Source organism: Botrytis fragariae (assembly GCF_013461495.1).
Source record: "Botrytis fragariae strain BVB16 chromosome Unknown tig00000001, whole genome shotgun sequence".
In the NCBI taxonomy this organism is placed as follows: Eukaryota; Fungi; Ascomycota; class Leotiomycetes; order Helotiales; family Sclerotiniaceae; genus Botrytis; species Botrytis fragariae.
The window spans coordinates 257,316-279,526 of record NW_023500987.1 but is presented as its reverse complement, the minus strand read 5'-3'; the positions used below and the strand labels follow the sequence as shown (position 1 = coordinate 279,526).

The 22,211-nt window shown below is 42.0% G+C and overlaps 7 protein-coding genes across 7 annotated transcripts; 4 read left to right on the top strand and 3 right to left on the bottom strand.

Moving 5' to 3' along the window:
* Window positions 1–963: 963 nt before the first annotated feature.
* Window positions 964–3,500, top strand: Bfra_000081 (putative bzip family transcription factor protein; the record flags this gene model as incomplete). The annotated part of the gene is made up of 3 exons (XM_037330530.1): window positions 964–1,701; window positions 1,849–3,343; window positions 3,397–3,500. 3 exons carry the CDS (start codon window positions 964–966, stop codon window positions 3,498–3,500), a joined length of 2,337 nt encoding a protein of 778 aa, XP_037196863.1.
* Window positions 3,501–3,735: 235 nt separating this feature from the next.
* Bfra_000080 (uncharacterized protein) lies at window positions 3,736–4,147 on the top strand (the record flags this gene model as incomplete). The annotated part of the gene is made up of 2 exons (XM_037330529.1): window positions 3,736–3,821; window positions 3,885–4,147. Exons 1-2 carry the CDS (start codon window positions 3,809–3,811, stop codon window positions 4,145–4,147), a joined length of 276 nt encoding a protein of 91 aa, XP_037196862.1. The 5' UTR covers window positions 3,736–3,808.
* Window positions 4,148–6,078: 1,931 nt separating this feature from the next.
* Window positions 6,079–7,467, top strand: Bfra_000078 (uncharacterized protein; the record flags this gene model as incomplete). Its single annotated transcript, XM_037330528.1, has 1 exon — window positions 6,079–7,467. One exon carries the CDS (start codon window positions 6,079–6,081, stop codon window positions 7,465–7,467), a length of 1,389 nt encoding a protein of 462 aa, XP_037196861.1.
* A 644-nt stretch (window positions 7,468–8,111) lies between these two features.
* Bfra_000077 (putative ariadne ring protein) lies at window positions 8,112–10,747 on the bottom strand (the record flags this gene model as incomplete). The annotated part of the gene is made up of 3 exons (XM_037330527.1): window positions 8,112–9,508; window positions 9,632–10,412; window positions 10,466–10,747. 3 exons carry the CDS (start codon window positions 10,745–10,747, stop codon window positions 8,112–8,114), a joined length of 2,460 nt encoding a protein of 819 aa, XP_037196860.1.
* Window positions 10,748–11,828: 1,081 nt separating this feature from the next.
* Bfra_000076 (putative delta fatty acid desaturase protein) lies at window positions 11,829–13,248 on the bottom strand (the record flags this gene model as incomplete). The annotated part of the gene is made up of 4 exons (XM_037330526.1): window positions 11,829–12,078; window positions 12,134–12,852; window positions 12,907–13,143; window positions 13,201–13,248. The coding sequence occupies 4 exons, from the start codon at window positions 13,246–13,248 to the stop codon at window positions 11,829–11,831; spliced, it is 1,254 nt and encodes a 417-aa protein (XP_037196859.1).
* A 781-nt stretch (window positions 13,249–14,029) lies between these two features.
* Bfra_000075 (putative benzoate 4-monooxygenase cytochrome p450 protein) lies at window positions 14,030–19,669 on the top strand (the record flags this gene model as incomplete). The annotated part of the gene is made up of 9 exons (XM_037330525.1): window positions 14,030–14,140; window positions 14,194–14,344; window positions 14,393–14,452; window positions 14,502–15,137; window positions 15,195–15,839; window positions 17,891–17,946; window positions 18,000–18,150; window positions 18,202–18,668; window positions 18,722–19,669. 9 exons carry the CDS (start codon window positions 14,030–14,032, stop codon window positions 19,667–19,669), a joined length of 3,225 nt encoding a protein of 1,074 aa, XP_037196858.1.
* A 712-nt stretch (window positions 19,670–20,381) lies between these two features.
* Bfra_000074 (putative integral membrane protein) lies at window positions 20,382–21,737 on the bottom strand (the record flags this gene model as incomplete). The annotated part of the gene is made up of 3 exons (XM_037330524.1): window positions 20,382–20,877; window positions 20,942–21,312; window positions 21,399–21,737. The coding sequence occupies 3 exons, from the start codon at window positions 21,735–21,737 to the stop codon at window positions 20,382–20,384; spliced, it is 1,206 nt and encodes a 401-aa protein (XP_037196857.1).
* Window positions 21,738–22,211: the final 474 nt, after the last annotated feature.

Sequence of the window (22,211 nt, the reverse complement as noted above, 5' to 3'; positions counted from 1 at the left end):
TACGGTACTTGGTAATAGTCATCAATACACACCAGTCTACCAGCCCACCTTGTAACGAATATTCTAGATGCGGGATGAGATGTTCCTGGGTGCCCACAGTCTCTTGTGCCCAGTCTCATGTGCCCAGTCTTATGTGTCCAGTCTCGAGCCAGTGCACGGGTTGTATGAAGCTGAATCATCAACTTGTGTTTATCACACAATATCAATGTGTCTCATTCCGAAGATTCCCCAGAATGAATGGGATGAATAGTAATCGAAACACCTCGGAATTCTTTGATTCTCCTTGCCCTTGACCACACATCCAATCCAACCATACTTGAATGAAAACGTCGCATATCGGTACATCCATCTGCAACAAAGGAACCACAGCCACCGACAAGCAGTTGTCGTATCGTACATTGATTATTAATCCACAACTTTAAATCTGTTGATTATTTTAGTTCTTACTTAACTTACGAAAGCTGCCCAATTACCAAGCATCAGATTCCGAGTACCTAGGATATCGTCCGGATTTACCTGGAACCTACCGGCTAGACTCAATTCTACTTGCATGACCTTACCTTGTACTGCATTCCATCTCAAGAGGATGAGCGAGTAGAGGAAGAAAAGAGAGACGGTACAGTCAATCGGCTGAAGAAAAGCTGATAAACCTTGTCTCCAGTTCCCTTGCATACCCACCCTACCTGGTATATACATAGAGAGGAGGGGAAAAAAGGAAGAAAATCAATCTGATGACTGGAATAGAAAGATTATGCTACTGTCGGCGTTAATGTGAATTGTTGTCTAGCCAATACTTCATCCAAAAACCATTCCACGGCTGACAAAGACGACAAGAAAAGACAAGACAAACTACTAACCGGTCGATATAAGGCGTGGTGATATTATCGCCGTCTCCAATAAGTGTGTGCTTAACTTATCTATAAAGCTGATTTGGTCCCACCCCCGCATTCAAATTGGTCGAAGATGAATTCTTCTTATGTCGGTCTTCCTATGCAGCAGGACGATCGATATGCTTTGACAATCCTCACTCAAGCCGCTATGCAAACAGATACTCAAGCTAACAACAATTCTCCATCCAATAATTTCAATACAATGTCAAACGCCACCGGCACTGCCTTTCCGAGTAATCATCTATCTAAAAACAATAGTGTCTCGACAGTTCAAGACACCGTTTATCATTCACGTGCACCGTCTATTGCGACATCGATTTCTTCATCCGCGATCAGTAATCGTCCTACCAATACACCGCAATATCGTTTTCCACCTTCAATATCCAACCTTGTTGGGGATCACACAAGACCTCACCAAAATATGCAGGCACTTGCTTTCAATTCCACAGAACATACCTCACAAGGTTCCTTTATGAACCATCCATTCCAATCAACCTATTCCAATAATTTGGGAATTTTGAACGCGGAGAAGTATGATGATGGGAGGGGTTCAATTGGATCTCGCAATCAGAGCATGATGAGTATGAAGGGTCAGATGCAAAATCAAATACCATTTGGAATGGTGGAGAAGCATGGAGATAGTAGTGATACAAAACTACAAAGTGAAGAGCATGAGCATGGACAAGGGAAGAAGCGAAGGAAAAGAGTCAGAAATGAGTCTCCGAACCTTGATGACGATGATGAAGATGAAGCTCGAAAAAAGGCGAGAGGGAGACCAAGAGTCGATACCAAAGATGAAACTGCTGCCGATGTAAGTTCCTTCTGTCTGGGTGCAATATGTCTGTTCTGGAGGCAAAACATTTTTAGCCTGCCAAATCAGATTATCTGATCTAGGATATCAACTCTCTATGTTCTCCAATGCATGCTGACAATTATCACATTGCTAATCATTTCCCAGAGACGAAGAACTCAGATTCGAATGGCCCAGAGGGCTTATCGACATCGCAAAGAGACAACAATTTCTTCTTTAGAAAAGCAAGTCCAAGAACTCAGAGGTACAAATGAGGAAATGAATAATACATTCATTAATCTCTATGACTTTGCCATCAGTAGAGGTCTTCTACAACGAGAGCCGGAGTTCGGTCAGCAACTTCAATCAATTACGCAAAGATTCCTTGCGCTCGCAAAACAGAATGCAGGCGATGAAAATCCAAGGCACGAAGGTGACTCGCCAGATGATACTACACATGATTCTCATGGTGAGACCAAACATTCTTTGACAAGTCAGAGCGCTCAACGCCCGCCTCCCCTTATTCTACTCTCAGATGAGCCGACTACCACCGAGACAATAAACACGTGGGGTGGATATACTGTATCGAAGGATACTAGTTCTGAACAAGAAGAAAGTCACATCGAATATAATCAAAACGACACAGAAGAACCTAGACAGTATGAGATAATCAGCAGGGCAACTGAAGATAACGCGAGTTTTCCTTTCGACTCGACGAGTATTCAACAATACCGAGTCGAGATACCTTCTCCTACCAGTAATGATTTCCTCCAAAGCTATTACCCTCATGCCGAAGTCCCGCTTCCAACTACACATTCTTACTTTGAACTTTCATTTGCACGTCGAGTGCACCGCGCAACGATGGAAGAAGGCTACAAGCTGCTTACAATGCCAAATCCTCCACAACGACTATTCGAAAAAGTCTTTGGCTATTGCTTGAAATATGAAACTAAGGAAGAATGCATTGCGCGATTTAAAAGGGTCATGAACACTTCATCAAAGGAATCTCTTCATGAATGGCGCTATCCGTTAGTTCACCTTGGAGGGTCGGGTACATACTATCCTAATCAAGCACCTGATACTGATAATGAGTTGATGCCCAAATTTCGTACTGGATTCTCTATGGGCCCCTTTTCCACAACCTTCACACCATTACTGGAAAATATCAGTTCTGATATGAAATGTACCCTTCCTGGGTTTGAGGGCGAGTTTTTTGATTCTAATGACGTTGAAGGTTATCTCAGAGGTCATGGATTCGATCTCCATCCTGGTGCCGATTATATCACAGGTCAGATAGAACTCGAGGTTTCTTCCGATGCCCACAGTCCAGGGACTGCTAGTACTGACTCGATATTCCCACCTACACCTCGGAGTCCAATTGGAAAAGTCCTTGATGAAACCAATCAAAATGCGTATAATCTCGATTATATCAATGGTAACCTAACTAAAGAAGCTCAAGCTAGTGGTATTCCCCAGTTTATGACATTTCCCTCTTGGAATGCCAGTATTCCCAGGGGGGCTAATCCTTTCGATTTATCCGGTCCAATATTTGATGGTACAGCCGGTGCCAATTCTGAAACTTCGAGTCCCAAAGTTAGTATCAATAGTAAACGCTATACGGAGAAACGTACTGTGACTATTAAAGTCGAAACCCTGATCAGAGGTATGTTATTTACACTTTGATATTAGGATCATAGCTGATTATCATTTTCTCAGAATTGGTTGGGATTGCATCCTGCTTGGGACGTGCCCCTGGATACAGACGAGCCGATATGGATGCTGCGATCATTACTGCAGCAAGAGAAACTGGGTTTGAATGAACTCGCGAGTAGCCTTAATGACGTTTCTCCAGAATTTCTGGACTGCTATTTTCGCACCTGCCCAGATGTGAACCATCAATGTCATGGTGGTCAGTCTCAAAAGGCACTTCATGGCGTCTGCCAGTTTCGTCTAGAGGTCAATTTTCCATGTGATCTGGGAGCGATCTTTACCTGCAATCTTGAGACAACATCTCAATTTTATGACAATTGCTGTATACATATTTATAATCATTCATCGCTATCCACCACTCTGTTCGTACAATTGACAACATCCCTTATTCACTTGCGACGAACATTCACAGTTCATAATGGCCTATCAAAGTCAGTAAATTGTTGCCCATTATGGTTTGAGCTCTCAATATTATGTGTACTGATCTTTTATAGGACCTCTTGAAGGGGCTCTTGACAAAGCGATCTCGGATACGCATCGAAAGGTAGATGAGCCTACTGACACGGGAAAAGACCAAAAGGCTAAGAACACCGGCTTCAGAGTCGAAAAATATACTATCACTCCAGATTATTTTGGTCCCTATGCTAATGCGCCAATTTCCCCGGTGCTTCCTCCTCGGTCTACCATGTTTGAATGGCATAAATCACATCGAAGGGTACCTGCAACGGTTGATAAGGTGTTAATTAAAGAACTCTAGAAGATGCACAGTATGATAGTCCGTTTACAACAAATCTATTCGAACAATTGAAGCATCTCAAAGATTCAGAGCCCCTTGATTGTTGGACAATAGTCTAGACTTTGAGATGCGCGATAGTTTTCAACGAAGACGACTGACTCTTTCTACAGTCGCCGAAATTCTTGAAGCCTCCAAGAGATCTGTATTTACTCCTCAATCACCAACTTTAATGGTCGATTACAACAAGTGTTCCTAGCACAGAAACACGACGCGATGTCTGATATGGAGAGAAAATCATTCGAATTCAGATGGGCCGGCTGCAGTTGAGCCGTCAATGCGGAGGAGTCGGAAGAGGAAAAAGCGATCCGTGAAGAGACTGCAGGGTGGGAATTGAAAGCTTCTCCATTTGCGAACCTTGAATTCAGACCCAAAAAACATGAGATGGGTTATAAGCAGTTTTCGGAGGATCTTCTGTCGACACACTCGGAATCTTCGGTGAAACATGAAGATGGGTACTCTAGTTTTGGATCTACAACTTTGTATGATTTTTATTTAAGCGGCGTGTTTTTATTGTATCACATACTCAATCGCTCACGTCGAGCTGTACTTTGTAGGAATTGCGAGAACTATAGGATTAATTTATAATGTTTATAGCGAAGATGATGTGATTAATGGATTGATGGGTTTGAGTTTCAGTTTGAGTTTTGTGAGCGTGAGTGTGAGTGTGAGGTTTTAATTGGAGTGAGGTATCATATTTGATTGAAGAGGATAGTAGTTGGTGCGTTGGTTGCTTGGAGGGTAGGATGATAAGTGAAACTGTTGAAGATATTTACATATGGAATGTTGTTGAATGTGGATCAAGTGTATATCATTACTGGGTTGTATATAGCTAAGAGTGAATTATGGAAAGTGGAAGATTACGCTGCTGAGCTGTACACTGGCTGTACTCGTGAGTAGGCATGTTCTTTTCTAAGAAATGTGGTATAGGTTGTTGATTTTGTAAGGGGAATCAAGATTTGGTGGAATGTATATGTGTGGAGGGGGCGGCGGTTTGGTTAGATTGTGAGGGTGGGGATGTGCACGCGAGAATTGTGAGTTGGGGGTGTGTTAAGATGATCAGGCGGGATGATTGATGGGTGTTTGTGTGGTAGTTTTGATGTTTATTGATATGGGGGTTGGTGTTTGTGGTGGTGGTTGGGCTGGGAAATGCTTTTATAGATTTATGAGAAGAAGTGTGGTCTGGGAAGGAAAGAGGGTTTTGATGGTTGTAGACGGATCGTTGAGGTGCTGTTAAGTCTAGATCAATATCTGATTGACGCATTTGAAGCGTTGTTTGGAGACGAGGTTGATGCTTATCTGGAGGTTGGTTAGGGTTTGGAAGATATAAATGGTTAAGATGGTTAAGATGAGTTTATTTGTTTGTACTGAGTGTGAATAGTGAATGTATCTGAAATGAGTTCCTACTTGTTGGTTTCTGGACGTGTAGTGCAGTCGAGGGATGATTTTTCTGTGATTATTTGTTACGGAAGGAGGAGGAGGGGACTGGTGGAATATATTGGAGCCTAGTAATTAACTCATGGTGTTGAGGTTTTAACGGAAAAGTTTGAGTATGGCATAAAGGGTACATTTTCTATACTAGAATGCTAAAATAGAGAGTAATTCTTCGGAGGCAGTATCAATGGGAAGATGGATATATGAGATGGTGTAGTTAGTGAATACTTGAAATGTTTGAGGAGTTTCTAAAAATAGAGAACTAACCTCGAGACGTCATATTGAGGGAGAATCTTGAAAATCGCTTTAAAAAATCCCTCAGCAGGATTGTACCTAGAAAAATCACGTTTTTATTAAAATGTTGAAAATAGTTGTCGCAAGGTTTCAATCGGGTTTTCGAGAGCTCCTTCTGCATCTTGATGTCGTTCTTTCCTCTTCGGTTTGTTTATGCCAACAACAAAATGAAGATCAGTAAACAATTTACTTCTTCATCAAAACATCCTGTCTCAGCAGCATCCTCAAGTCAATCAATCATTCTTCTTAATTTTGGTTCAGTAATCAATATGTCGTTCAGGGATAGGTTGGAAGAATGTGCTTCAAAATTACACGTGGGACGAGAAGAATCAACAGCGTTCAAGGCAGCAATTGGGTTTCTCGATCTTATGGCTGAGCACGAGAATGAGAATTTGTCTTATCAAACTCTTGTTGACGAAGGGAAAATCTTCAAAAGAACACCATCCTTGAGAGAGCCAGAGATTAAGAAACTCGAGAACTATCTGTCAACTCTCAATCCCAGTTTTCCAAGATACTGGGCAGTCAAGTTGCAACTTACGTACCTTGGACACGCAGATAAATGTGAGATGGTTCGCAAACAACGCGCTTCTTTGGAAGGAAATGCTAAATTACTAGGCTTGGAGGCGGTTTATGATAGCATCTTGGATAAGTGGTCCAAGAACTGGGAAGCCATTGTAGTGGAACTTGATCCAATTACGACAGGGGCCCGTGAACAAAATTCTTATCGACTGGCTTTCCGAATAATTGCCAACAACAGAAGACCAGAAGATGCGATGTTCACGGAGAGATTGAAGGATTGTCATCAAATTCGCAGAGTATCAAAAAACCATCTCAACATAGATGGCTCAAGGTTCGCATTTGGCGATGTTGATTTCGAAGAAGTTGAGTGTATTGTCACAAAAACATGGGGACCAGAAATTTGTCGGCAAGCTGTTCATATTGTTCCATCACGAATAAGCACGGCCGAAATGTCTTTGATGTTTGTCACGACATGGGCCTTAAATCCTACGCTGGGAACATACGATCCCAAGAATGGTTTAATATTCGAAAAACAAATTGCAGACGCTTGGGAGGCATGTCAAATTTGTATTGTGCCATTCGTTGACACGAACTTTAAGTTCAGAACATGGGAAATTCGGGCAATGGACTCGAACCTGTTAAAGTGCAACCATATGGAGCTGAATTGTCTATTCCGGGACATTCATGGACGTCAGGTGGAAGTTGGATCTATTCCACGAATAGACTGCCTCCAGTTCCACTGGTTTCTTTGTCTGGCCATATCGAAAAATAAGAAATTTGACCAGCAGAGAATTGAAGAGGAATTGATTTATGGTAAGCGAGCTTGGTCAGCAACAGATTCAACGGGTCGAGTGAAACGAAATTTGATCCTACTCCTAAGTGACGCTGTTGGTCGTAAACTTCCTCTTGAAATAACGAATTGGAAACAGCATGACCAAAGGCTTTTAGGTTATGCAGAAATTGAAGGATTGATGTCAAAAATCTGCGATGTGCCAGATGCGACATCGGGATTAGAAGCAGGAGGGAACGGAGATTAGTGGCTATAGGTATATTGAATATCAGAAGGGCAGTGGAAGGTTCATTACAACGAAGTAAATAGTGTAATCCCAATATGAGATAATCAAGTACGGCATTTTTACAGTCTTCGTGATCAGTGATCAGTGATCTAAGTATTCAAAATCTGGTTCAATAATAGTCCGTATTATCAAACACAATATTCAGGTCCTACCTATAGACCTTGCGTTCAAGTAAACAATTGGGTATTAACTTGCATGTATATCTCAACGGCGCTTATTACGAAAAGCATCATTGAAGTGGTAGTCTGTGGAATTCTCTCTCGCCTGGACTCCTCTGAAGGATTATTCTGGATGTGGTGGGGAAGATTTCCGATACCCCTGAGTTCTCGCTAATCATATAGTCTAAACTAGACTCCACTTTTCTTTTACGAAGATGGAGCTTTTTATGTGGAACTGGTGAGAATGAAACTCAATGAATATATGGGTTGAGAGAACTATAGAGAATACTAAAGTGACTCGAGAAAGTGACTGATAGAAAATGAAATTGATGAATTATGAGCTTAAATACTGCGGAAGGAAAAGAGGTGCTCGTATATAATCCTTTACCAAACATATCCCAGCTCAGAGTTGAAAGGGATATAAAAGGTGACCTGGACCTCAATAGCCTACTCTCGATAATCGTAACACCCTCCATGCTTTGCTGACATGTGCTCGTAGCACAACTTCGAGTGTTCAAATGACTCCAAGCATACCCAGCAAAGATGCGCTCCACACTTACACGCGATGTGATTACACCCATCTAATTTCTCGATAGATATTTTGCATTTGGGACAACTCTTGATCCCGATCTTTTCCATCAGTTTGAGTGTAGCTTCATATCTTCCCGACGTTTCATCTTCATACTCGGCGCACGTTTTGTTGTCATGCTGATGGTGACAATGTGTACATATTACCGTGCAGCATTCCGTGCAGGTATTGAAATGCATGGTATCTGTGACTCGATAGATGGTATCGCAATTCGGCTTTGGACAATAACGGAATGTCTGTGGATTTCGCTGGATATGAGATGAGAAAGAGGCCTCGAGGATGTCTTCGAATGCTTTGGATGAGAGAATCTCTTGTAGTTCATCAAGGCTGAAGCTGACTTGACATCTTCCCATGTCTCCGTGGCAGTTAATTGAAAAGTTCTTTCCGCTGGAACTTGCGGCGCTACAGGAAAGTTCGAAACACTCAATGCAATATACATGATTGCATTTGGTGAGTATTGGATTATCTGCTTCTCCCCAGCATACAACGCAGTCCTCTTTGGTGGTGACCGATTCAGACGCTGGCTTGGATTCTTTCTTGCCGATCATTTTTAATGTTGTTTCATATTCCTTTTCGGTGCCTGCGATCAGGATCCTCCTCGGCCTTGAGACGATGTCGAATGTGGCAATGTTATCTCCAAGTGCAGTAGCAATCATTTTGAAACCACCATTACATGCCCATCGGAAGTCTTCAGGTTTCAATTCAATTATGTGAGCAGTGTATGATTCGGTACCAATAATTGTCGTGATGATAGATTCCACTTCCTTACAATTTTCTTCGGGGCCATAGAGCTTTATCTCTTGTTTTCTCTTGTTTCGAAGAATGATCACTCCATGATCTTGCTGGATCTTCTTAAGTTTCTGAAATACAATCCCATTGCCGATCAAAGAAGATGTCCACAAAGGCTTGCCACCATTCATCACTGTGGTCCCGTCTAATATCCCATTCAACGTTTCTTTCGCGGCAGCCACATCTTTTGACGCCTCGCCTTCAATCTTTAGAACTCTGTATTGCTGTTTAAGACCAGCGGTGGGATAAATCTTAAATTTCAGATGCTGCTCGTTCCAAATTTGGCTGACGGTGCGGATTCGACTTTGGACGGCATTGAAGATTGAGCTTGCAACTTTGAACTTCGCGGTGCTGATAAGCTGGATAGTCAAAGTCATGGTTTCACAAAATGGTAGAGGCATCTCTTGCAATGAAATAACTGCCGCTCTTGCATCGGACTCCTCGTAATATCTAGCAACAGCTTTTGCTGTTTTTGTCCAGGGGGTCAGTGATTGTCTATCTAAGAGACAGGAAGTTTAAGGAAATAAGAGACTTGAGGGATTCCTGGATTTTTGAAATCTATGAAAGATAGCTAGAGATTGAAACTAACCTCTTTTACCTTCCAGTTCTGTACTGATTTGACTCCATTCAATGGGACCAACCCCAAGTAATAGGGACATCACAATTGCACTAGCTTCTTCTCCTTCCACGTTATAATTAACCTCTCCAATTTCTACCTTTCGAGGCATGTGATGTGGCAATTTGATAGCAGAAGTGATGTCTTTCTCCGCAGTTTTCGCAGGCAGATTTGTGAGCATAAGCGTCCACGCCAGTGGCTCGAATCGTGATACAACCCGCCTACTCGGCGGATGACACTTGACTGGTTGACCCAGCACCTTATAAGATTTCGAATCGAACCTCGCGAAAACTTTCTCGGCAACACTCTTACTTCCAAAATGCAGCCATATCGTCCTAGAGGGTTTGAACCAAGAGCATTGAACCTTTTTGCATTCGATTTGATGAGAATTGGTGCCGGATTGAAGACCGGCAGATACATGAAATGCTTCCACATTTGGATATTTGGTTTTTAAAAAGGTCTTCTCGTTGAGTTTTGAGCAAAATCCCTTTGCAAAAGTAGGATCATCAACTTTGATATCTGCCGATGCAGCGTCATCATACCTTCGTATCCTCACACACTCGGGCTTAAGTTGTACTCCTTTCTTTTTCAAAAGTGAAACGAAAGATTCTGCGGTGACATCTAATGGCAATCCATCTACTCGAGCGGCAGAAAAGTCCGTTGGTAGCGAGATCTTAGACACTTGTGCGCCAACGTCAAATTTAGCCAATGCGCCTCCGAAATCTCTTGTGAAGTTGTCATAGTTTTGGTTTTCCTATCATACGTTAACTTAGAACGTAGGCTGACTTTCAAACCAATAAAACAAACCTCAGGGTCTAAGTCAGGTTCTGCTGCCTTTTCTTTTTGCTTCTCTGCAGTGTGCGAGAAGGGACAAGTACTCCCATTTCGACAATTGCCTCGAGAGTAATGGTAGCATGGAATTTGAGAGCGAGGATCTCGTCTTGAATGTGAAGTTGCAGCTTCAGATGGCTTTTTGGCAGAAACAGAAACTTGAGGTGTAATAGTAGTCTTTTCGTGAGAATAACGACAATTTTCTCCTCTCATACAATATCCACTTGCAAAGAACTTGCACGGCGCGAGGGAAGCCATCCTTCAATCAGTGTGTTGTCGAATTTTTGTAATTTAGAATTGTGTAGTTAGCATTGAAACAATTACCCCTCATTATTATTGTAATCACCCCATATATACATGCTAGTCGACCTAGGCGCCCAACGGATATAATTTGGTAACGGCTGCTGTGGCTAATCCTTGTAGATTGGGCGTCGCAATTGAATGTAACATGGATTCTGACCATTTAGAAGAAGCCTGTTGATGTTCTATGAAGTGTCAGTTGTTTCGACCTCCCGATTGGCTAGGGAGTATGCATGAGGCGCAGTATGTGGTCGTACGAACAAGAAGTTTGATATTGCAGCGAGATACTTCCATGATCACTGAACTGTTGTCTTCAAAAAACTACCCAGTAGCCAAAAGAAGAAATGCAAAAAAATCTAGTATAGTAAGAATGTCGAAGAGGATGTCGGTAGACTGGGAATACATCACCATGTAGCCGACATAAGGTTGCATGAGTGATCAAATGGGAGTAAAAGTAAAAAGAAGAGTGAACACAACTGACAGCTTTGCGAATAGAATGAAATGAAGTAGGATAACTTGCGAGATTTTAGGATCTTTGAGAATGTTTTGCTAGAGGGTCAAATCCTTAATGGTGTTTAGTCGAAATGCCATGATCCTTGAACGATAATAAAACTGCCATCGTCATCTACCCTTATTCCTACTTGGAATCCTCCAACGATACGAAACATTACAAGCCAATATTTCAAATAAAATTTACTACAATTCTGATTAATCTATTACTTTGAGATGTGATGCTAGATCCCGGTTGATTCGGTGTTGAGCGAGAGAACCAGTCCATTATACGGAAGACTACATTGAATCAATTCCAGTGAGTTTGCTTCACGCTGGATATATATAACTTTCCAGGCGAAAAACTTCACTAATGGCAAAAGATTATGTTTAGGTGTTATATAGAATTGTTATCCATTTTTTCAAGAAAAATATACCTTCTCGCTGTACAGATTAGAATTCTGTCTGGTGTCCAGATTACCACGCGGCATTCTTCTCTCCTTGCACTTGCTCAAATACTTGATTTATCAGCAGATCCCAGCCATTTCCTCTAATTTACCTCCTTGGCCCATCCTTTCTTCCTCATAAAGATCTCTGAAGTTGGCGTTGGGCCACCCTTGTAGATCATTGTACGATCTTCTGGCTTGGCTTTCCCATCATATGGAACAACGTACTGACACTTGGTAAAAGACTCCCACATACATATCCAAAAGTTTCGCTTCTTATCACAATGGTAAGAGCTTTTCAGCAACGGCATAATAGCCTTTGTTGCTTCCTCGGCGTGGTATTGAGGGATACGACTAACTCTTTAGTCAGTTCTTCAGTCATTTATATCAAGAGTTTGATTATACTTACGAGAACAGGTGATGAATAACATGGAACTCGGCAATGTTGTGTAGCATGTGCTTTCCCACCCACCCCAGCTCCCGATCAACTGTTGCAAGTGCACCTTTAAGAAACGTCCATGCTTCTGGTTCGTACTTAGGGACATCAGGGTGTGTGTGATGCAGATAGGTGATAGCGACAATCCAGTGGTTGACCCAGAGATAAGGTTGAAGATACAGCAATGCAACAATGTATCCGCCGAATATTTGGCTGGCGTACCAAAGTCCCAGCACAACAACGCCAATGCCAATATCTGAAAGAACAATGAGATGTGATTCCTCAGGACGGAATAGTGTGCTTGCTGGTGAGAAGTGACTATTGCCTAGAATTATGCTGGATTGAGCCTGATTCAGTGAACCCTGGGATGCAGTGATGTTCGCTGTAAGATACAATGGAAAACCGAATAGATGTTGTGCCACTATGCGTAGCAATGTGTAAATCGGAGAATCCTCAGTAAGCTCTTCGAGTCGACCAGTATCAACAGACAAGAGCGCGGCGTACTTATCCTTTGGTAGGGGAACGTAGTTGTGGTCTTTCACCAAATGATTTGCATATATATGATGGCGTCGATGGCTAGATTGCCAGGAGAAGTAGGGCGTGAGGAGAGCAGAATGCAGAATCCAACCCAGAGTATCATTCAAGATGTCGGACGGGGAGAATGCAGAGTGTCCACACTCATGGCCAAGTACCTGCAGAGATATTAATGGAGTGTTAGAATTTGTAATTTGGTATGCGAGTCTCACCCAGATACCAGTGGCCGTTAGTCCTTGGATAACTCCATAAGTAGCCCAAGCCGCATAACGAAGCACGGTAGTCTCGATTCGAGGTATATAGAAATATGCTACAACCACCGTTATTGTAGCAACAGCTAAGTCTCTGAAAAGGTACCAAAATGAAAGCTTGTAAGATGACTTGAAGCAGTGCTCAGGAATTGCATTTCGCAAATCCTCGACAGTCACTTTGGGGTTGTTGGGGACCTCCTGTCATAATAGTAAGCGCATATTCGCAATTCATTCTCAAAAGACTTATCAGCATACTCCTCCTTTAACAAGCTCTGCCGGATGGCTTGTATAATCGAGAGTCATCATGTAGCTTGGAGTAGATACAATTTTCAAGTAACAAGATTGAGAACAAGTGGTAGTACACTTGATATCGAACAAAAACTTGGGCTTTGAAAGGTTTGAATGAAGAAAATTCTAGGTATGTGCAATTTTCTTACGTTATAACACTTGTGTAGATATAGTTCCCTTATCGAGAAGTTATAACATCATATGGGTTTACTAGTTCCACAATTTCCGTTCCCGTGGTCTTGATAGACCAAGATTACATATCAATCTGGTGTCCTGGGAGTCTCTGCATATAACAGACCGGGGTAATATATCAATCTGGAGTTCTGTAAGAGCCTATTGTATTTAGATCCGGCTTGAATTCCTTACTCGGTGAAGAACCGTGAGGCACTGCTGGAAGCTACGAGAGGAGAACCAAGCAAGTCGTATCCTCTTGTCCATCAGGCACTCTTTCAAACTCGAAAGGCGAATTGCTTATGCATTCATTCTGAATCCGGAAGTGGTCCGCAATTGTAAGATTCTATATTGCATTGCACATGCAGAGGATCGGATCACTTGTGCCTCCTCCAATCTAGATTCTGACCACCAATTTCATAGTTGTGTAATTCATGCGGGACCTCCAAAGTAAGCGAAGGACTATTCAGAATTGCAGAAGTTTGCCAAGGTGCTCCGGCAATTTTTGGGGAACCGATGAACTCCGACAAGTGATGCTCCTTGAGGAGTCCGCACGAGGGGCATTGAAAACAAAAATCTCTCTTACTAATTTTCAGAACATATAACTGTTGTTCCATCGACAACGATGGCCTTCTCAACCTTAGAATTGATCTCGTCGCTCAATGTTGATTCCAAGCAAATAACTAAGTTTCTATGGCGAAGCTTCGTCGTTCTTATTTTTTGTGTTATTTTAAGAGTAAGAACATCGATAAGTGAAGGGCGTGTTTTGAAGTGCTAACTTGCGGTTAGAATGTTATCGTTTGGACTTATCGATTATTTTTCCATCCATTATCCAGATATCCAGGCCCTTTGCTAGCCAAAGTCTCAGACATTTATGGCGCTTATCACAATTTTCGAGGACAGCTTCATATCGAATCTCATAAAGCACACGAACGATATGGTTACTGCTTTAATTTCTAGGTCTTGCTATTTTGCTAATTTTTTATAGGGAGATTTGTAAGACAAGGACCTAACAAGCTTATTGTGAATAGCCAAGAAGGACTTTACAGTGAGATATTTCTTGCACTGGTTAGAATCATTGGCTAACTGTACTCAAGATTTGTATTTTTCGAAAAGTGTCCAGAAATCATATGGTTACCAAACTATGCTACCTGCACCAGGAGCCTACAATGTTTTCACGGCCATCGATAAAGACCTTCATAAATTCAAACGCAAGGTTCTCAGTCAAGGCTTCGCCGATTCAAGCGTGCGCTCATTTGAACCAACCATTCTGAATCATATCAACATATTCGTACAATATATCAAGGACTCCGCAGCTAAATCTGGCGGCGATGGATGGTCGGCTCCTATCAACATGACCGAACGCTGTAGATACCTCGGGTATGATGTGATGGGAGAGTTCGGGTTTGGGCAATCTTTTGAACTTCAGAAGAGCTCAAAAAACGATTTTCTTATCAAGGCAGTCGAAGCCACGAGTATAAAAGCTGGTATTTACGTCCAGTACCCACGCTTGGCGAAGCTAAAGCTAGAGACAATTCTAGCACGACGAACGGCTAAGATGCGCGAGAGATACCTTGAGCTCATGGCTGGACTGGTTCGAACCAGATTAGCTTCGGGAAAAGGTTCTCACCAAGATCTATTTTCCTTCGTTATTGATGCCAAGGATCCGGATACTGGGAAGGGATTCTCTGAGAACGAACTGTGGGCTGAGAGTCGATTCCTTCTCATAGCAGGTTGGTTAAACTTAAATTTTCAATCTCAAAATCACTAGCATGAACTGAACAAAATAGGCGCCGATACAACCTCCACTGCTCTCACAGCATTGTTCTTTTACCTTTCCCGAAACAAAGCTTGCTACGGGAAACTAGTAGCAGAAATCCGAAGAACCTTTGACTCGGCCTCGGAAATCCAAACGGGACCACGACTTGCGAAATGCCGTTATTTGAGAGCATGTATTGATGAATCAATGAGAATGTCACCACCTATTAGCAGCACCCTCTGGCGTACGATCAATGCAGCAGATGGCGTTTGGATAGACGGCAACTATATACCTAAAGGTATCGATATTGGAGTCTCCCCATATGCTTTCCATCACAATGAGGAAGTCTTTCCAGATTCATACGAATTCAACCCAGATCGCTGGATTGAATCGCCGGAAAACAGCAGTGAAGCGATCGAAAAAGCTCGAGCAGCATTTAGTCCCTTCTCAATTGGCACAAGAGCTTGTGCAGGGAGAACAATGGCTTACACTGAAATCAGTGATACTATAGCAAGAACTCTTTGGTCCCTGGATATTAAGCCTACAGAGGGATCAATGGGCAAGATTGGTGAAGGGATTGAGGGGTCTGGCAAAGGCTACGATCGCATGGGAGAATTTCAACTCAAGGATCACATTACATGTTGTCACAATGGACCATACTTGCAGTTTAAATTACGTCAAAAGCATTCATAAGTAATTAGGTACCGGTAGCTTAAGAGGAAAATGAACAATTTTTAACTTTCTCATTATTTTGCGAGAGTTCTCTGTAGAAAGTGGTGTATCGAGGTACTGCTCGTGTTTGTGAAATCTTATGGTTCACTCACACCACCACCGTGTGAATTGTCGTATCAGAATTGGCCATAATTTTTACTTTAAAGACGCTTACTCCCCAAAAATCAAACTCTTGCATAATTGGGTGGCGTAAGCCTGCCACGAAACCCGCGTTTATATGATATGTTACACGGTACTACCACCTCACTGTATATGCGTCGTCAGCGTCCTTTACATTATTGAGAGTGTGGTTACATCGCATATTTACCCTCCTATCCGTGCGAATATAATATGATCCATAAAACATTCTCTCCTCAGGATACTGGCTTTCCGAAAATCGCCAAGCCGAAACCAAAGCTTTGCCCTTGTGGTGGAGGGTATGGGTCCGCCATTTTCAAATGCTGTGATACGGAATATGTAACATTACATTAATGGGGCCAAATGAAGTCATTGAGTGCGGTGTCGACCCTAGAAAGTGTGACCATCTTGTAGGAGCGAGACCAACCTGGAGCTACCCCGCTGTAACCAGGTATTTTGGAGATACAAGAATGCGGCAGAATCAGATAGCTAGGATCCCTTGTGCTGACAATAAGTAACATAATACTATTTAATTTGATTATTCTTATAGTGACATAGTAAACATTATATGTCTATACAATTAATCATTATACTAATCCCAGTTTAAGACTAGCTTGAATTAAGCGATCTTTTATTATACAAGAGATAAAGACATCTCTCAAAAATCTCTTTTTCCTTTAACTTTCTTACTCTAGTTTATTAAATTCTATTAATACGCTATAGTATATAATCGTAATAGTAATACCTATAATAAGTTTTGTTATTATACTATATAATATAGATTCTTAGAAATTACTATAGTAAAAGAATCTAGGTTTAATTATCTAGCTTAGAATAGATTGATCTTAATTAGTTTGAGAATAATATAAATGATATAGTACTTAATATATAGGTTCGAGTCGTCAAATTATATTATATCTAAAGAGCTAGCTATATGCGAGGCTAGTAGCCCTCATTTAAGTGCTACTGAAAGGGCTAGTCTCTTCGCATTCGCTTAACTATACAAAGGTCATTAAATAGAAGTCATTCACCTATGTTCATATAATATTTGTTACAGGTTAAATGAGTTGCAATCTTTACTGTAAGCAAACATAACAGAACAATGCAGGATTATGACAGGATCAGATAGGATTGGTTAGACCTATGACTGGTAGTAAGAGAGTATCTCCGCAGTGTTGTTCGTTAGTGTCTGCAGTGTAACTATATCGGTACGAATGAGAGATTTAAACTGGAGTGAAGATATTGGGATGTTGTCTTGAATTTATTGAAGTTACATTGCAGCTAGATTGAAGTTGTTAGTAGTGCCCAGTGAAGAATTCGATGGAGAGTTGGAAAAATGTTGGTGGTCGTATGAAAAATTGGAAGACACTGGGGATTCTGGAACCGTGCCCCGTAATCTGTCATTGCTCATGTACTTGCAATGATGACCACTAGGATGTTTCGTCGCCCATCTTTCGATGCTGCATTGTGTAACACTCAGTGGCGCATAAGCACTAACGCATCAACCCGAAAATGGCTTCAGAACTACAAGCCGCTCCAAGCAGTTGCCGAATAAACAATCCGGTACAAACCGAATACTCCTCATAATTCACCACTTCAACAACCCTGCAATCAAAAATCGTTTGACATTTCGGTTCAAAATGATTCTATGAATGAGCGTAGACTCTTTTACTTTGCAAAGTTCGAGGCAATTAATAATAGATACCTAGGCCATTTTTGATTAGGTCTGTAAGCAGCGGGCGTTTACATCCCATTCAGCGTTCGTTTCTTTTTCTTGCCCCTTTCTGTAGCTACTTTTCTTTCGCAAAATTTCGCCATTAGACGTCGGAGTGAGAGCCCTGTTGCTGAAAAGCTAAATCAACACAATGGGAAACTTAGTCGATGTTATTCATGATCACGGGCTGCTGGCCCTCTTACTTGCTGCAATCGTATACGTATGTTCTTCTGCGCATAGGTGACTATGAAAGACATTGACTAGCTTATGTAGTTATTTGCGGAAGCCATCTACAATATTTACTTCCATCCATTGGCCGATGTGCCAGGTCCATTCTGGTGCAAAGTCTCGGGCTGGCCTTCTTGCTATCAAGCATCGACCGGGTATCGTCACATTTGGATTTGGCAAAATCACGAAATTTACGGTCAGTTGAGACATATTACTTCATTCGTTGCCATCTGCTGACCAGTACAAGGTGACAGATTTCGTTACCGGCCAGATGGAGTCCTGATAGCCACCCCTAAGGGATACCATGAAATTTACAATTCCAAGGCGAACGTGAAGAAGGCTAAGTGGTACGAGGTCTGGCGGAGAAACAATGAAGATTACAATGCGTTGAATACGACCGACCCTCACAAACATATGGTGTTGCGAAAACCCTTAAACAGCGCCTTCTCAGAAAAGTCGTTGCGTTCGTCGGAGCCCTTCATTATCAAAAATGTTGACCGCTGGATTGAGCTCATGCTAGATGGTAAAAAGACCAAAGGCACAACTGAGTGGGCGACGCCGAAGAATCTGGGCGGTGAATGGGTTGATTACCTTGTTTTTGATATACTAGGCGATTTATGTTTTGGGAAGTCTTTTGAGACAATAGAACCCAAGGAGAACCCACTTCGTCAGATTCCACATATCATTGGCGAGTATTTGCAGTTCATGTATCCGGTAAGAGAATCTCACCATTGAATAAAGACGACACTAATCTATTCGTTCCATAGATTTCGAATTCACCCTTCGTTAACACATGGGTTTGGCTCAAGCCTCGCGGCATTGATACGTTACTTGCTATGGTTACTCCGAAGCCTGTGATTAATTTCTATAAATTTCTAGAAACATGCGTAGAAGAGCGTGAGAAGCAAGAGCAAAGTACAAAAAGGAGCAGCACGGAAAATGAACGGAAAGATATGTTCCACTACTTGTTCCAGGCCAAAGACTCTGAGACTGGCGCTCCCGCCTTCAATCACACCGAACTCGTAGCGACAGCCAATCTTCTGGTAACAGCTGGCTCAGATACAACTGCCACTGCTCTTTGCAGCGCTTTTTTCTACTTAACACGAAACTTGCATATTTACGAAAAGCTTGTGAAAGAGATACGAGACACCTTCTCTTCAACCGACGACATCCGCTCCGGTGTGGCTCTTTCCAATTGCCAGTATCTACAAGCCTGTTGTCTTGAGGCTATGCGAATGTCACCAAGTGGACCATCAGAGCTTCTACGTCAAGTCCTTCCCGGTGGTGTTGAAGTCGACAGTCATTGGTATCCAGAAAACACTCTGATCGGTGTCCCAAGCTACTCGTTACACTACCACCAGGAGACGTTCAAAGACCCATTCGTCTTTCGGCCTGAGCGCTGGATACCAAATGACGAACTAGGTATTTCTGCTGAGCATGTTGCTGCTCTCCAAGAATCATTCAAACCCTTTTCTATCGGGCCTGGTCAGTGTCCTGGTAAGAACATTGCTTTGCTTGAGATGTATATGACTTTGGCTCGGACGATTCATGGTTGCGATGTTCGTCGATCAGTTGATGATATATCGAGCCGTGGATCCGGTAAACCTGAGTATATTTGGGGACGGAGAAATAAAAATCAATATCAAGTTGTGGACGCCTTTCTTGCTCTGAGAAATGGACCGGTAATTCAGCTTCGTCGAAGAGCAAACTCATGAGCGATCCGGAGTCTATTTCGAGACGATTCGGTTGGTTAATGAAATTAGGCGGTGTGTACGCTAGATATCAATATCATTATGAGATATCCATTTTTTTCCCTTTGAAGTTATTACGAAAATCTGAATTATTTTGCTTGTTATTTTTATCTGGACCAACACAGGTGAATTTTGGATTGTGGCGTTGGTGACGAGAGCGAGTGGACCCTTCTTTAAGTGGCTGGTATCTCCAGGATACCACTTCGAATATATGTCGATTCTAGACCATTTTAGGCCCGGCTCCACATTTGGGGGAATTCCTCCATGATAATTAGCCATAACAATCCTCTCGCTTCCAGATTTCGTTTATTCTAGTAGTGATACGGATTGTCATGTTCCCGACTTCTAGTCACATACTGGTCCAACCACCTGTCTATAATTCCACTTTCTTTTTAGTCAATCCAATAATTAGTTCACTACTCTACACTGTATTCATTCTTCATATACGTGACAAATTATTTTTATTGTAAGCAAAAATAATAATGAAACGCGAATTCTCAGGCATCAATAATCGTATCGTAAATCTAGCTACACCATTTTTTCCATTGAAGATCTACCATCTACAACTTAACATTAAAGAAATCCTGCCAAAGCAACCATCTTTTATCATATAAAGGAGATAAGATGTAATGAATTCCATTCTTTTGTCAAGTTAAATTCGAAATCTGTCATCTAATCACACGTGCTCGGCAGAATATTGCACATTCCACTCTCTCACAACCTCAACATCACCCCCTATCTCCTCAACGAGATCTGACCTACTACTAGTAACATCTCCAGCAGCACAGGTAGATTGGCTCTTAACATTCAAATCCGACATAGGATACAAATGATTATACAATTTCTTAAAATTCTTCCTGTCCAATTGACTCTCACTGAGTTTTGTCTTCGAATATCCCAAGTTCTTGCTGGTATTGAGAGCTGGGAGATCATTCGAAAGTACGTCGGTAGTTCCTTTGCTTCGTGTAAAAGATATAAGGCGTGTTCCGAGGCTAAGGAAGAAAACAAGTGGCTGGCAGAGAGTTGGATGCACGATTGGAATGCAAGCTATGATTACGCCAAGGAGTATCTCCAAACCGGTACTTAAGCCGAGATATTGAATTCTGTAGGTTAGGTCAAGGAAATCGTAGTCTGTAATGACTTGAATGCGCCATGCACTGATTCCACAAATACTATTATCCATTAATTAGCTACCTAGCTGGTTGTCTGAGTAAGTGAGTAACAAAAGTTCCTTACCCGAATCCAATACCAAAAATGAAAAACAGACCAAACTTCCTCCTCATTGGCATATTCAACCGTAATAATTTGGGCAACGGCAGAATCAAAATCAAGATGTCCACGACTAAATTCAGGATTCCAGTCGCTAGAAAGGAAGGCTTGAAATCAACGCAATGTCCGGCCAAAGTCCAATAGGCAGAGAAAGGTTGGCAATTTGTTGCAGTGAAAGACAAGGCGAGGACTCCTATTATGGCTACAAAAGCTGCCAGTATCCATGCTGTCCAGAGGAAACGTTTCTCTACTCCAAATACTTGAACATACAGGTGAAGAATTGAGAATTTGAGGAAGACAACGCTGAACACCCAACAAAATTCGGATACCATCGTCAACTAAAAGAACCAAATTTACATCAGATACATATTCCGGATATCGAAATAATCAAGTCGGGATTTGAAATACGAACCGATCAACTTACTTTTGTAGACAAAGTCAATCTTTCAGGCACAAGCTCGAACACCTCAAGCAAATGATGACCAGCAACTCCTTGGAAGAAGTTTATGATTGTACAGACGGTGAAAACAGTTGCCATAGACGCACCGACGAGCAAGAAGTAATCGTTCAGGAAGAAACGGCCGGCTCGGGTCAGTCTAACATAGACCCGCATCATCACGAGTATTAAAGCAATCCCTAAGAAGATGCAGAGCGCAATTGTGCTCCCAAGAACCGAGGTTGGTGCATGTCCTATGATTGATAAAGTCGGTACGGCGTTGATAGGTGGAATCTGAACTCCACTTTGTAGTGTAGTGTCCGACATTGTCTGTTGAAGTGGGGTTCTTTGAATGCTGTAGCTTATCTAGGTAGAACAATCAAAGTCCACTGTTTTTGGGAATAAAACTTTCCAGGAGAAGTGGGCTTATAACACCAATGATACAGGTTGAACTAAGTGTAAATCTACCGACATTACTCTCTTTTGTTGAAGAAAGAAGAGGGTTTAAACGCGTTTGATTGGAATCGAGACTGAAAAAATGAATAGGATTACGGCGGAGGTCTTTCAAACCGAATAAAGATGTGAAATGGAGGGGGTTTTGCCTCTCCCTGTAATAATAAGTCTTATCATCTCGGCAGGGCATATTCAAACTTTTAGCTTACGGAAGTTTGCGTCACAGGAATATTGTGCAACCATCCAAGCATCGCTGCAGCGAACAGCAAACTCCCCTTTTCCAATTTCACATCAAGCCAACAAGAATTCAGCGTTGAGAAAAGCCAAGTCACCACACCGTCCCTTCCA